The sequence below is a fragment of the Rhinopithecus bieti genome, unplaced genomic scaffold, assembly GCF_001698545.2.
Source record: "Rhinopithecus bieti isolate Rb0 unplaced genomic scaffold, ASM169854v2 scaffold_17743, whole genome shotgun sequence".
NCBI classification, from domain to species: domain Eukaryota; kingdom Metazoa; phylum Chordata; class Mammalia; order Primates; family Cercopithecidae; genus Rhinopithecus; species Rhinopithecus bieti.
The window spans coordinates 2,318,321-2,333,746 of NW_016809230.1; the positions used below are offsets into that span (position 1 = coordinate 2,318,321).

General features: G+C 37.7%; 1 protein-coding gene across 1 annotated transcript in view; it reads left to right on the forward strand.

The window, feature by feature from the left end:
* LOC108539968 (rho GTPase-activating protein 15) overlaps positions 1-15,426 on the forward strand; it is a 438,320-nt gene that overhangs the window by 370,411 nt on the left and 52,483 nt on the right. The window contains exon 10 of the mRNA XM_017888935.1: positions 5,310-5,432. Within this exon, the coding sequence (XP_017744424.1) occupies positions 5,310-5,432 (123 nt within the window). The remainder of the gene's footprint in view (positions 1-5,309; positions 5,433-15,426) is intronic.

Here is a 15,426-nt window from a genome sequence, read left to right on the forward strand (position 1 = left end):
GTACCACACTGTGTATTTTCCAGTAAAGTGTCCTTTTATTTGCACTGTGTGATTACAAGTTTCTAAAAGTATGTGTGGGGTCACTTGGGTGCTGTGGGAAAATGGAAGGAACACTGTTCTGTTAAAATCAGTAGTGAAATCAGAAGCAAACTATGTCCTGATTATCATAGGCATGTGTTTAAATTTTGCTTTCCTTAATTGGTTATGTTGTATTTACTTAAAATGAACAATTTGGCAAGTTTTTCTCCCTTGACAACAGAAAAGCGTAAACTGTTTTATAAGTTTGGCTGTTAAAATCAGATTTGTAAACCACAATATTCAAAGACTTTTACTGCTGTTTACAGGGTCCCAGTGATGGACCTTGCTTTATATCCATGTACTTCTTAACATTTTTATTTTGTATTTATAGTGCTTTCAAGTTATTTGGTTAATAAAAAAGTATGCTATATATTATAGTCATCTATTGACTTCAACTTCTGCATAACTCTTCTTAGAACAAAATGAGTGGAATGAATGATGGCACAGGCCTTGTCATTTGACTTGTCATCTGAGGACAATTATTTATGGCATCAGGAAATGGAAGTTGACGCTCTAGTCTGTCTCCAGGAAAGTAATCATTAGAGGCAACTTTGGAGAGTTTGGCTACGTTAAAAACTGTCTAATCATATCCAAGACTCTGCTAGTTTCTCAGTATGTATGAGAAGGAAACAAGATAAAGCAGTTAAAAACATATTTCCATTTTCTTTGAAAAACCAATGCACCTTACACACACTTTCTCACATGTGGAACCAGATGGTGGTATTGAAGACAATATAACATACATATATATCTCTCTAATTAAGAATACTATCACCAGAATACCTAGGGGAGTTTCAAAAAGATATAACTCACGCCATAATTATTTTCATAATCTAGCTTTTATACATCGTGTGTGTATATTTTAATTTGTTAAGTACTTTCTAATGGCATCATTTTTACTAGTTCCAAATGAAAAAAAAAAAAAAAAAAAAAAAAAAAAAAAAAAAAAACTTGCTTGGCCCTGCATTTCTTGGCATTCTGTCATGGGAAATGGCAAGGTTTTTGAGGTGAGACCAGAAATAGAAAATACTACTTTCGTAACCTGTGAAAACTTAGATTGATTATTCTGTGTCATTCCAAAGATGGACTTGAAACCTAAATTGCCCAGAGGCAGAGTTATTCTGAAAGATGTGAAGTGTTTCTTCAGCCTCCAACACTAGAACCCAGACCTGTGGGACTTTGACTACAGCTGTCAGTTGAAGCAGATCATACATGACTTGTGGTCACTGCAATGACTAGACCTAGAAGGAAAGTCTAGGTCTTTCCTAGGATAGCACATAAACACACTTTGTTAAGATGCTCATAATGACTCTTCCAACTATACGATTTTGAATTCGTTAATGGCTGATATTCATGGTCTTGTAAAAGCAATTTTTGTTTATTTGGGTTCTCAGGACACTTGTTATTTCTCCAAAATGACCTGAGGTCGATCCCTCCTCTTAGATCCTCTAGTCTCGTACATGTACATTTCCATTTGACTCCTTACTGTGCTGCATTATAATTACACAGGCCAGTCAGGTAATTCTAGCACTGTAATTCTAGCACTTTGGGAGGATGAGGCAGGAGGATCACTTGAGACCAGGAGTTTAAGACCACCCTGGCCAACATGGTGAAACCCCACATCTATTAAAAATACAAAACTTAGGCAAGGCGCGGTAGCTCACACCTGTAATCCCAGCACTTTGGGAGGCTGGGAGTGGGGTGGATCACTTGAAGTCAGGAGTTCGAGATCAGCCTGGCCAACATAGTGAAACCCCATTTCTACTAAAAATACAAAAATTAGCTGGGCATGGTGGTGTTCACCTGTAGTCCCAGCTACTCAGGAGGCTAAGGCATGAGAATTGCTTAAACCTGGGAGGCGAAGTTTGCAGTGAGCTGAGATCACACCACTGCACTCCAGTCTGGGCAACAGGGCGAGACTCCGTCTCAAAAAAAACAAACAAACAAACAAACAAAAAAAACTAAAAAGTAGCCAGGCATAGTGGCTCATTCCTGTAATCCCAGCTACTCGGGAGACTGAAGCATGAGAATCACTTCGATTTGGGAAGCGGAGGTTGCAGTGAGCTGAGATCGTCCCATTGCAATCCAGCCTAGGCGACAGAGGGAAACGATTGTCTCAAAAGTAAATAAATATAATAATAAAAAATATAAAAAATAAAATATAGGCGGGCGCGGTGGCTCAAGCCTGTTAATCCCAGCACTTTGGAAGGCCAAGACGGGCTGATCACGAGGTCAGGAGGTCCGAGACCATCCTGGCTAACACGATGAACGCCGTCTCTACTAAAGTACAAAAAATAGCCGGGCGAGGTGGCGGGCGCCTGTAGTCCAGCTACCGGCCGGCTGAGGCAGGAGAATGGCGTAACCCAGGAGGCGGAGCTTGCAGTGAAGCTGGCATCCGGCCCACTGCCACTCCAGCCTGGGCGACAGAGGCGAGACTCCATCTCAAAATAAATAAATAAATGAATAAGTAAAATTAAAATAAGTAAAAAATAAATAATTACACAGGCCATATACATTTTATCCACAACAGTTAAACCCAGCACTGCCATGTATACAGAAGTTGGTCAATTTGTGTTTATTTTTTATCTTCCAGCACTGTCCAACATGAAACGTGTGTAATGTAAAATCTTCTAGTAGCCACATTTTAAGAAGTAAAAAGAAACTATTTAAATAATAGCAAGATATTTTATTTAGCTGAAAACATGTAAAAATTATTTCAACCAACGGCTCAAGCTGCATGTCACGTGTTCAATAGCCCCAAGTGACTAGTGGCTAATACTTTAGACAGCACAAATCTAAAGCAGTACTTTTCAAACTATTGAGCTACACAAAGACAATCATACTTGTATAACACACCGATGGAAACTGCTTATAGCCAAAGAATATACAGTACAACTGCCCCAAGGACTCAGGCTGTTTTGGTCCTCCCTAAATTACCCTGAGAGCTGAGGGCATCTGTTAACTCTCACACCTATAGAACCCATTTTTTAAAATTTACTTTAATTTTTTAAAAACATTTTAAGTTCCAGGATACATGTGCAGAGTGTACATGTTTGTTACATAGGTATACATGTGCCATGGTGGTTTGCTGCAACTATCAACCCGTCATGTAGGTTTTAAGTCCCATATGCATTAGGTATTTGTCCTAATGCTCTCCGTCCCCTTCCCCCCAACCCCAGAAAGGCCCTGGTGTGTGGTGTTCCACCTCCTGTGTCCATTCTTAAGAGCCCAATAGCTGGGAAGCTGTCCACCTTTCTCACATGATAGTCATTGTACTTTTATTACCAATTCATTTAAAAAATAGATAGCTCATGACAAATACATAGATGGTAGATATGTATGAGATTGTATATATATACACACACACACATGCTATAGATATATAGATTTTTTTTCAGAGTTCTTTTATATTTTCTCAATGTATGGATAGACCTTCCAATGATAAATGAGAACTTCAGACGACCCTATAACTTTTCCAATCAGTTTAAAGCAATGATCATCAACAGGAAGTAATTCTGTACCCCAACTTCCTCCCTCATGGACCTATGGCAATGTCTGGAGACATTTTTTTGTTGTCATAATTAAGGAGGGCGTGCTGCTGGCATATTGTGGGTAGACACCATGGATGCTGTTCCGTATCCTACACAAAGGACAGGCCTCTACAACAAAGAATTGTCTACCCTAATATGTCAATAGTACACAATTTGGGAAGCAATACTTTAAAGTAATATAAAGTATTACAGATTTTCAAGTGGCAAGAATTGTCTCAGTTTAGTAATTTACAGCACCTAGTCTCATGTGATGATCCAGACTTTGATTGAAAAATAAAATTCCACCCTTCTCCCAGCTAGGAGATGAGCAGGATATTTTTCTTTTTCTGTCACTCTCAGTCTTGAACTTCACCTTAATTCCCCATTTTGCTAACTCAAGTTTGAGCCTGCTTTGTAGTCAAAGGCAGGGAAAGGAGGATGCAAAAATTGCCTTACTTTGCCAGTTATAGGGAGGTTTCTCTCTCCCTGGACCAGATAGATTTTCAAAAGCATGTCTATATTTATTAAAAAGAATACTTAATGAAGTATCCCAAACCCTCACATTATGTCAACAATTGAATGAAGGCAGTGTACCGTTCAGTTAAGATATGTATCTTATTTACAGGCACAACAAATTACTATCTGTAACTAATAATAAGACACCTTGGGCCAGGCGCAGTGGCTCACACCTGTAATCCTGGCATTTTGGGAGGCTGAAGTGAGCAGCTCACTTGAGCCCAGGAGTTCGAGACCAGCCTGAGCAACAAAGTGAGATCCCATTTCTACCAGGAAAAAAAACAAAAAAAAAACCAAAAAAATTAGTCAGGTGTAGCCAGTAGTCCCAGCTACTTGGGAGGCTGGGGTGGGAGGATCATATAAGCCTGAGAGGCTGAGGCTGCAGTGAGCTGTGATCACTTCACTACTCTTTAGCCTGGGTGACAGAGCAAGAATCTGTCTAAAAATAAGGAGAAGAGGAGGAAGAAGGTATCTTTAATATGTTTAGACTGTGCTTAATGAAAACCCAGACCTTATGTATGATATTCATCCCTGAATTCACAGCTTTTAGCATGGAGCCTGATTAGTAGACATTCAGCAAATATTTGTTCCATGACTAATGAAGACATGGAAAAAGTTTGAGGCAAATTATGTTTCTGAATTTCACCTAGAATTGATAATAATTATACATCAATAAGGAGAGTAAGAAATATCCGCTTCAGAAAAATAAATCACTTCAGGTTAATATAGAAAAGAAGATTGACAAAGTTATTCAAGCAAGCAGGACCTTCAGAAATGCCTGCATAAGCTAGGGATAGTACATAATCCTACTTAATTGAAATCGGCAATCCTAAAGAGTTGTCTCCTGTAGCTTAGATGATTTTTTCCCTTACTCTGACCATAATTTTGTGTATAAACACATGGAATTATCCATGTAAAGGTTATGTTAAATATAAGGAAATGAAAGTGAAAATAAATTGTGAATATATGGAACTAATCCCATTCTCATTGTACATTCATGCTGCAACAGGACTAGTACTTTCATGTGGGCAAATTTTACTCACATGGCTTGTTCTAGACAGAAGAGCCTGAGTTATTAATTCAGGTAGTTGTTTCATAACTACTGTTTTCTATTCAGATTTGCATAAAGTAATAATCATAAAGGAGAAATTTACTGAAAGCCTCTGATTATTTTTAAATCTTCAGTGTTCAGACTGCATCATAGTGCTTCCGATACAAGCGACAAAAATCGAGTTAAAAGCAGATTAAAGAAGTTTATTACCCGAAGACCTTCCCTGAAAACTCTGCAAGAAAAAGGACTTATTAAAGGTACAGGTCATTTTATACTTGTACTATAGCTGTGATAAATGAATGTGCCTCTGTGTTCATAGCTAATCAGCTCTAAAGGAATATTAGAATATTTTATTCTTCTTAGGTTGCTTATTAAATTTTCTACTCTATAACAAAGAAGAAAAATAATTGTCCAGAAAATATATCCTGCGAAAAATAAAGGAGGTATCATGGGGCCATTGAACAATATACCTGGTTTTGCCCTCAGAGGATCTATGTTCTGCACTAGGAACAGAGAAAGGATATCCTAGTGGCCTGTTAGAATGATTCCATGTACTCCTGTGCCTGGGTGGTTGAAGTTCACACCTGGGACTTAGTAAGTATGAACCAGCACACTTACCAACCCAGCCCTTTTCACTATCAGAAATGTCCTGATTTGGTTAAAAGGTTATCCGATCACCCTAGTCATGGTCTGAAGTTAGTGCTAGGAAGAATGTCTAAGACAAACTAGTGTCATGAAGATGTATAGATATTGAGAGCTGGCAGTCCAAAAACTCAATCCAAACTGAAATAACTAGGTAGTTTTACAAATATATGTAAAGGGTAGAATAGATGATTGTAAGAATAGATGATTGCCACCAGAGTATAAAATCATGGTCTCTGGCATTAAACTAATTGGATTGCCAGTCACTCATTTTGACATTGATCAAGTTATGATCTTCTCTGTGCCTCAGCTTTCTCATTTGTTAAATGGGGATATTTATATACATCATTGAGAGGAATAAATGACATAGCCTATGTAAAGCATTCAACAGAGTTTCTGAAACAAAAGTAAATATTTTATGAATGCCCTCTGCTTATTAATATGATTATTATTCATTATTGTTATCACTGCTAGTGTGTCAGATGAAAGGATGGATGGATAGATAGAACCAGTGATTAGTATATTTCTATAACTGGAAATTACCTTATAGAATATAAAGGCTAAATAGATATTTTAAAACAAGAAAACATACGCATGAAGTTCGTTATTCTCTGTATTTTCAAATTTTCTAGCTTATGTGTACTTTTGAAAATGAAATATAAGAAAGAATTTGAAATTGGGTGAAAAGAAACTCCTAACACTGAGAAGAAACCTGAAAGGCTGGCTAATCTTTATAGAAATCAAGAGGCGATTTAATAAGCAATCATTTCTCATGAAGAGGGCAAAGCAGATCCTAATTTTTTCAGCATTACTTCAAAAGATAAGCACTTAAATAATTTATAACTGTTCAATCTATCAGTTTCAGTCTGTTTTGAAACAGGGAGCATATCTGAAAAATTAGCTGGCACTTTGAACCAATTGTAGAAGGTGAAATTTCATGAAGCAAAAGCATATACATTCCTAACAGAATATGAAATTCTTAGGATTTAGGAGTAAAACTAGGACCCTGGTTTAAATCAGACTTGCCTCAGACTTTTACTCTCTGATGTATAATACTTTTCTGAGTTGTAGACAGTAATTAACCCTCTACAGATTCAACTTCACTAAGTAGTATTACTAGTACCTTCAGTTCTGCCTTAGAATTTATCCTATAGAAGATCATTTTCTTAGAAAAGATTCAGTTGCAGGTTAACTGCCATCTTGAAAAATATAAAACCAGCTAAGCAGCCAATAATCCTAATTTTACATAATGTCTGAGTTTTTCATGACTGGGGCAAAATAAAAGGGGTTTTAATTCAGTGGCAGGATCTGGCTCCACATGAAATGCTGAAGAATTAATTACTACAGTGCTCTAGAATTGGTCTCAGAAAGCGTTAGGGAAGCTGGATGCCTAATGTAGTTTTCATACTGAAGCAATGGAACCACTAAACACACTCTGATTCATGCATTTCTTATCTTAGCGCTCCATTAAATTTTCACCATAACTGACCAATGAGTCAGTATTCTTTAGTAGGGCTATGGAAAATCTATGTAAAATTCTGATTTGATAAGCTTCCATTGTTGTCTTCAGTGGAATTTTTTTCCAAGTACAGATCAAGTTATGCAAATATAGTCACTTCTTGGGTTGGTTTCAGTTTTAGCTATGAACTTTTCTAAGGCTTTTACTAAGTTTTTTCCCCCCCCAACTCAGTAAAAGGCATTAAACCAATTTTTAAAAATATCTGGCTGGTCACACTTAGTACTTTAATCCATTTTTTTTTCTTACACTTAAGGCAAAGACTTAGAAAACAATAAAATCAGTATTTTAATCAGTTAAGAAAATTACATAAAATTAATGATTAATGGTTAAATAGTTAGTTTTTCCAAGCAAAATGACTTAACTTCAAAGGGAAGAATTATTTAGAAAGAGGAATAATGGCTTTAGAATTGTTCCGCAGCTCATTTGGCCACAGAATCTATATCATACTTATAAACTGTCTAATCTTCCAAATCTGCACAAAAGGCCTCCATTACTAAGGTTTAGGAAAGCTGTGCTTGGCAGTTTGGGCTTTACAATTGTGCCTCCTGAAATCTGGGAGGGATTCTGCAGGGCCATGTCAATTTTCAAAGTGTTAACTCTTTCATGTCATTCACCAGTAGGTTGAGGAGGCTGGGCTTTGAATTCAACCAGCCTTTATTGAGCACCACGATGGGGGCAGGAAGGGCTAATATTTTATTGACCCTATAATGCCCATCAGAGTCACGTCCACAAAGCACTTAATGTGAAAAGAGAATTACCCCAATATCATACAATCTAAATTCAGTCACAAGCCCTTTCTTCAAAACTTGTTCTTTGGACTCACGGAGATGTGACCAATATGTGGTTTCATTAGATAGAACCTAGACTTGGAAGCAGTCACTTGATGGTGCTGTATTTTCTAATTTATTATTATTATTATTTTTTTTTGAGACAGAGTCTCGCTCTGTCGCCCAGGCTGGAGTGTAGTGGCATGAGCTGGACTCACTGCAACCTCTACATCCTGGGTTCTAGTGATTCTTGTGCTTCAGCTTCTGAGTAGCTGGGATCGCAGGTGTGCACGACCACGCCCCACTATTTTTTTTATTTTTTTTTAATAGATATGGGGTTTTATCATGTTGGCCAGGCTGGTCTTGAACTCCTGACCTCAAATGATCTGCCTGCCTTGGCCTCCAAAAGTGCTGGAATTATAGGCGTGAGCAACCACACCTGGCCCTGTATTTTCTAATTTCTTTAATATGACTAAAGAGAAGAACATATTATGATGTCAAAAAAAGTGGGCCAGAAAAAAATTCTGAGTGATTGCTCAATGAAAGGAAATCTTAATAGCTCAGGTGGGTTAGCAAACACTGTACCACTGCGTTGGTAGCTTTGGAAAAGTTCTCCAAGGGCATTCAAGTTTGTCAACGAATGGTGAGCCCTTTTCAAATATATGAGTTTACTAACATTGAGCATCTAATTGGGAACAAAACTTGAATCCATTTAATACATAAATTATAGGCAAAAGGGTCCATTTTGAGGTGGTAGGTGTGTTTGTAAATCTCCTTGGCCTGCTTTTGGAACTGAAGTAACAGTTCTTTAGTTTTAGCCCAACTGCCTTATGTAATCTTTCAAATAACAGTATTGACATCCAAGATTAGGTAATACAGTTTTTAGAGAAGATAACAATTGTTTGGCTTTTCAGGAGCAATTAGTATGCCCTTATGTCAAAATAATAGCATCAGAGAGAATTTAGAAATGTTTAGTGTTTAGAAAGTAGTTTCATTCATCCTAATAAGGACAAAACCATACTGGATGACATTAGTAGAAACTGAAATTAGTATCATGCTACTTATTTTTGAATCAGTATATTATAAAATCTGCTTGAAGAATAAATAGCACACCTCAGGGATTTATGATAAGGAGAAGTGCTTTCCAGCCTCATCTTAGTTTTGATCCCTAAGGGGTACCACTTTGAACAGTTTCTATTTATAGTTCTGGTGATTGGATCCATACCTACATCCTTGTTATTTAGGGTGAAAGTTAGTTTGTTTTTTGTCAATGTCCTTCTTATCTTCAGTGTTGTAATATCTTACTTTATCAGTCTCAGATAGTACTTTAGGTTTCTGCTGCAATAGGCGTGAATGTTACTCAACTACACCAAGCCTCATCTTTTTTTTTTTTTTTGTTTTTGGAGATGGATTCTCACTCTGCCACCCAGGCTGGAGTGCAGTGGCGTGGTCTCAGCTCCCTGCAACCCCTGCCTCGCAGGTACAAGCAATTCTCCTGCCTCAGCTTCCTGAGTAGCTGGGACTACAGGTGCACACTGCCACACCCGGCTTTTTGTATTTTAGTAGAGACAGGGTTTCACCATGTTGCCCAGCCTGGTCTCGAACTCCTGAGCTCAGGCAATCCACCCACTTTGGCCTCCTAAAGCGCTACGATTATAGGCATGAGCCACCGCGCCCGGCCCTACTTGGTTCTTCTCCTGGCCAGATACTTATGGTCAAATACAGCTCATCCCATAGTCTCCATTAGCTTTCTCCACAACTTGCAAGATGCCTACATCTCTACTTCCATTTCGTTAACCCTAGAAAATTGAACGCTAAGCCTCCATTGGTAAGATGAAGAATTTAGAACCAACTTCTCCTCTCATGTCCTCTGCCTCTTCTCTTCTACTTCTAAGTCATACAAACTTGTTTTATTTTACTTGGTTTTACAAGTATGGCTTATTTATAATGAAATTTTAAAAGCTAAAAATAAAAAAATAAAATGGCCGAACATGGATGGCTCATGCCTGTAGTCCAAACATTTTAAGAGGCCAAAAGAGGACTGCCTGAGGTCAGGGTTCGAGATGAGCCTGGGCAAGATAACGAGACCCTGTCTCTTTACAAAAGGAAAAAAGTTAGGCAGGCGTGGTGATATATGTCTACAGTCCCAGCTGCACAGGAAACTGAGGAGGAAGGATTGCTTGAGCCCAAGAGGTCAAGGCTACAGTGAGCTATGATCACATCGCTGCACTCCAGCCTGGGTGAGAGAGTGAGGCTTCCTTTCTTAAAAATCAATCGTTCGGGCGCGGTGACTCATGCCTGTAATCCCAGCACTTTGGGAGGCAGAGACAGGCAGATCACGAGGTCAGGAGATCAAGACCATCCTGGATAACACGGTGAAACCCCGTCTCTACTAAAAATACAAAAAATTAGCTGGGCGTGGTGGCGGGCGCCTGTAGTCCCAACTGCTCGGGAGGCTGAGGCAGGAGAATGGTGTGAACCCGGGAGGCAGAGCTTGCAGTGAGCCGAGATTGCGCCACTGCACTCCAGCCTGGGTGACAGAGCAAGACTCCGTCTCAAGAAAAAAAAAAAAAAAAATCAATCAATTAATCAACATTCATACTATTATGCTTACATAAGGTTGTTTACTGCAGCACCACATAGACTTCCTTTCCTGTACTTATAATATCATGACTCCTGTGGCCCTCAAAGGGTAAGGCCCCTAATTATTGTGATAAAAACTCTCCTATCTTTTACATTTGAGGGATATAGTAACAGTTTTATGCTGTTTCACGTTACCTCCATGTTTTTTTCATATTTTGAACTAAATGGTGAAAATAAAACAATAATCAGGTTTATTTTAGTCATGTAAGTACTATCAAATCTTTGGCCAAGTTATATGCCAGATTGGATGAACATATCCATGGGTTGCATGCTGTGAATTATGGGCCACTCCAGTTATACTGTTCTTGCTTTCAAACCTTATGCTCTATCATTTGCTTATAATCATGCTTTTAGTTTGATTCATTTTTCCATTTTGAATTTCCTGCACAGATTTCTTCCCCTACCAGAGTTTCTTTTTTTTTTTTTTTTTTTTTTGCTTTCTGGGCCTTTATGTCATTATGTGCTTTTTATTCTCTCAAACTGTCTGTGTATTCTAGTCTGCACTGCTTGCTTTTTTCCCTGAATATCTTCTTCTAAAGTCCTCTCAGCCTCTTTCTCTAATTTGTACTGGTTACTCTCCAGCTGATTGCCCTGTGATTTCCTTCCATTGCTCCTCTGTGTTAGATCCACTGTCTTCTGGATCCTATGCCTTCCCTTCTATTACTCTGTAACAGTTTCTGTGAACCCATTTGGAAGTTGGAGTCCTCAACCCATTTGGAGTCCTCAACTGTCTAAAAAATACCTTCAGTATGCCCACACACTCGATCAGTAGCTTAGTTAGGTATAAAATTCCATTGTCTGTTCAACACTGGGTTGCAGATTCCCCTCTTAAAATTGTTTCACTTGTATCATTGTTACTTCAAATTTCTCTCTCTCAAAATCTTTGGGGGGTTTTGGTCTTTATTTTGAGATTCTGGAATCCATATAATGTATATAGTGGACAGCATTTTTAAATTTTACTCTGCTTGGCCCTTAATTTTAAGAATGATGATTCTTTTTTCAGTGCTGGATTTTTTTTTTTTTTTTTTTTTTTTGTTATTACATTGATACATTCCTCCCACCTGTTTTCTCTGTTTCCTATTCTGAGATATTTTTTATGTGATCATTAGATCATCTGAATTGATGGTTTCATTCAGTGTTATCTTTTCTCAAATTTTGAAAGAATTCTCAGTTTTGTTCCCCAATATTTACATTATTTTAATTTACATTATTTACATAATTATATAATTTTTTTTTTTTTTTTTTTCTTTTTTTTTTTTTTTTTTTGAGACGGAGTCTTGCTCTGTGGCCCGGGCTGGAGTGCACGTGGCCGAGATCTCCAGCTCACTGCAAGCTCCGCCTCCCGGCGTTTACGCCATTCTCCTGCCTCAGCCTCCCGAGTAGCTGGGACTACAAGCGTCCGCACACCTCGCCCGGCTAGTTTTTTGTATTTTTTTCAGTACAGAGACGGGCGTTTCACCCGTGTTAGCCAGGATCGGTCCTCGATCCTCCTGACTCGTGATCCGCGTCTCGGGCCTCCACACAAGCTGCTGGGATTACAGGCCTTGAGCCCACCGGCCTGGCCAAATTATATAATTTTCATAAAATAATTCGCATCGTATTTTAATGTTTTCAATGTTCTAGATTTGTTTCCCATTCTTCTTTTTTTGCACATCTCATTTCTCACATACCATGAAAACAAAAACTGTGTTGACCATTTTACTCCTATACAATAGTGAGGATGGCACATATAACTCAATAAATATTTGATAATTAAATAAGTAGGAAAAGTAGATTTTTTTTAAAAAAAAAGCTCTCTGAGGACATAGATTAGAATTTGCTTTTGTTTTGGAGTTTTGTTTTTATTTTTTATTTTAAATTGTTCTCTTCTGGTCTTTAAATGATCGATTTCATCCATGGTCCTTTTCTTTCCTTTATTTGATTCATTCTATTTATATCAAATTAGTAGCTTTGCCCAAATATCTGATGGGCAATGTCGTCCACTCTTATTAAAGAATGAGTGTCTATAGAGACGGGCTAGAGTTCTGAATTCATGGGTAGACCTGGACAATGACATGGTTTTGCCTTAGGGTGGTCTGCCAGTGCATCCCACCCTTATCCCATACCTCAAATATCACATATTTTCAAAGGATACAGAATGCTTTATATTCTCTTGGTAAATGGAATCAATCTTATTGCTGATAGTCAATTTTTCAACTCCATTTTACAATTAAGAAAAATGAGGAGAAAATATCTCAGATTATTTGAAAGTATAGGAGCTTTGGAATTTGACCAAGCCAGGCTTGAAGATGGATTCTGTGATTTGCCAGCTATTAACTTAATATCTGGTTATTGGCTTTCTTCTTTACAAAATTTACATTGAAAGTTTAAATGAAATGATAAATGGGAAAATAGTGCTCAGCTTTTCTTAGCCATCCCACAACTGTTTTCTCCCTTCCTTTTTTGTTTCTTCCTTTCTTCTTTCCTTAATTTCATCTTGCCTTTCTTATTTTTATCTTTCTTTCCTTTCTCCCTTTTCCTCTTCCTTATTAAGGTGCACAGAGTAAATTATGACCAAGATGGCCCTAGGAAACCATTCTGTTAAGTATTTGTTTAAAGCTTGATAAATCATTCGAGGCAAGCATCTAGGAAAGGCAGCAGTAATTCACTTACTTCAAGAAACGTACACTGATAACTTTGGCTTGGCTTATATTTCTCTTTTTGGTAATTTTAATCATGATGCTCTTTAGACATAAATGGGCATGAGTTCATTTTTCTTTGCTAACTACACTCACTTATATAGTGCCATGCAACTGCTGGGGCATTTAAGTAATTACCCACACAGACATAACTGATTGTTTAAGGTGTCTGCCATAAAAGAAAATAACGTCTTTGAAAAATTATAGTTCTTTTAAAAATATGTCAATTATGTTGAGAAAAAAAGATTTGCCATTCAAATTGCAAATACAAGCTATCAGCCCTGGACTTAACAGTCATGTTTATGAATAGCAAAATCATTGAGTTAAGAGAAAAGTTTTTTTTAAATAATTTGTTAGAACGGATATATGACAGAGTAACATGATTGTCACACTGTTAATTTAAGCAAAATGTATATGAGCAACACTGTAATATAGCTTTGGGTAAAGACATGCTCCAACTTTGCCACTTTATCAGTGTTAGTCTGAGAATAATTATACTTGAATTTATATACTAGGGCATGGGTCTATCATTGCTTGGGCCTGACATACTCTCACAACTTCCACAATATGCACTAATGTGCTTTAAAATATCTTGTAAATCTTCTTTTTTAAAAAACTTCTTTATGGCTCAAAATTGAACTGTGATCTTTACATGTGAGCTGTGTCATGATTTAATATTAGCCAAAATTAATAGCCAACCTTAATCTTCTTTATCTTGGCCTACAAGCTTCCTGGTTCCTTTGCATTTATAGTTCCCAGGCAGTTTCTGTTATTTAAAGGCTCTTGGGAGCAAATGTGTTGGTAATACAGTACCACATAGTTAGCTTTTGTTCAATAATAAGATGCAGGTCACCATGAGAGATGGAGAAATGTTGAGAAAAGGGTGCACCTGGGTAGCAGGTTAAACCCATGTATTTTAAAAGCCTGTTATGCACGTAGGAAACAATCCAGGTCTTGTGAGATATTAAAAGCAGAATAGCTTTGGAGCAAACTAGAGAAAATGAGGTCCAGAAATGGGAGCAAATTAGGTAAGGGGAAAAAGAATGAGCCAGAATGATAAATTGGTTTCCCTGTGATTGAAGAATTTATTTTCTTATGGGGACAGATCTTTTTATACAGATGTTAGTGAGAATGTAATATTTGAGATGGTGACTTACATACACTTGACTTTTTTAATCTACAAAATGGTTTTACCAGTAAATTTCTGGTATGTAACTCACTATACTTTATGTGTTAGCAAACAACAATGATAATAATTCTCCTTTTTCTTCCTTTAAATTACATTTCTTTCACATTAAGTCAAGTCCTCGAGATGTTTCCCTTTTATCAAGTAAAGGAAAATGCCAGATAATACCAGGCTTTAGCCATGAAACTGACCCAATGCCTAGTAATATTTATGCGTAATGCTGGGAGTATAAAATGAATAAAACCCAATTGACTCAAAGCCAGCGTAATGGCATTTTGTTTTTAGCCAATGACCCCTAAAACCCATACTAAATTTTGCCCTGGCAGCAGATGCTGGTTTTATTCATTCTGTGGACTATGTATCCTTACAAGATTGCCCAGAATTCTGGCACGCCCTATAGGGTTACATGAATCTGGTGCCGGTTTGAAATATTGTATTTGAACCTTCCAGTTTGAGGACTGACAAGTTTCCATAAAACAGGAAGAAATAGATCATACACACCAAAAAGGAAGCAATAACAAGTGGAGGCAGGCTTTGTTTCATCTTATGACTCTAGGCCATGTTTTAAGCATACTCCGTGCTCTAACTCAAATCTTGTGTGTGTGTCTGAATTGTAAAACAGATAGAAAACCTCCCTTTCCACCCCCAACATTGCACCAAAGTTGATGTGCTCTCGAAAGCATATCCTCAACTAGTTGGAGACGACCAAAAGTCAGGCTAAGGTGGTACTTCCTCCTTGTGTCAGAAGTCTGCTGCCCTCTGGAGAGATGGCCCATGACTGTTTCAGTCCTCTAATCACATCCTAAATCTTTCCTC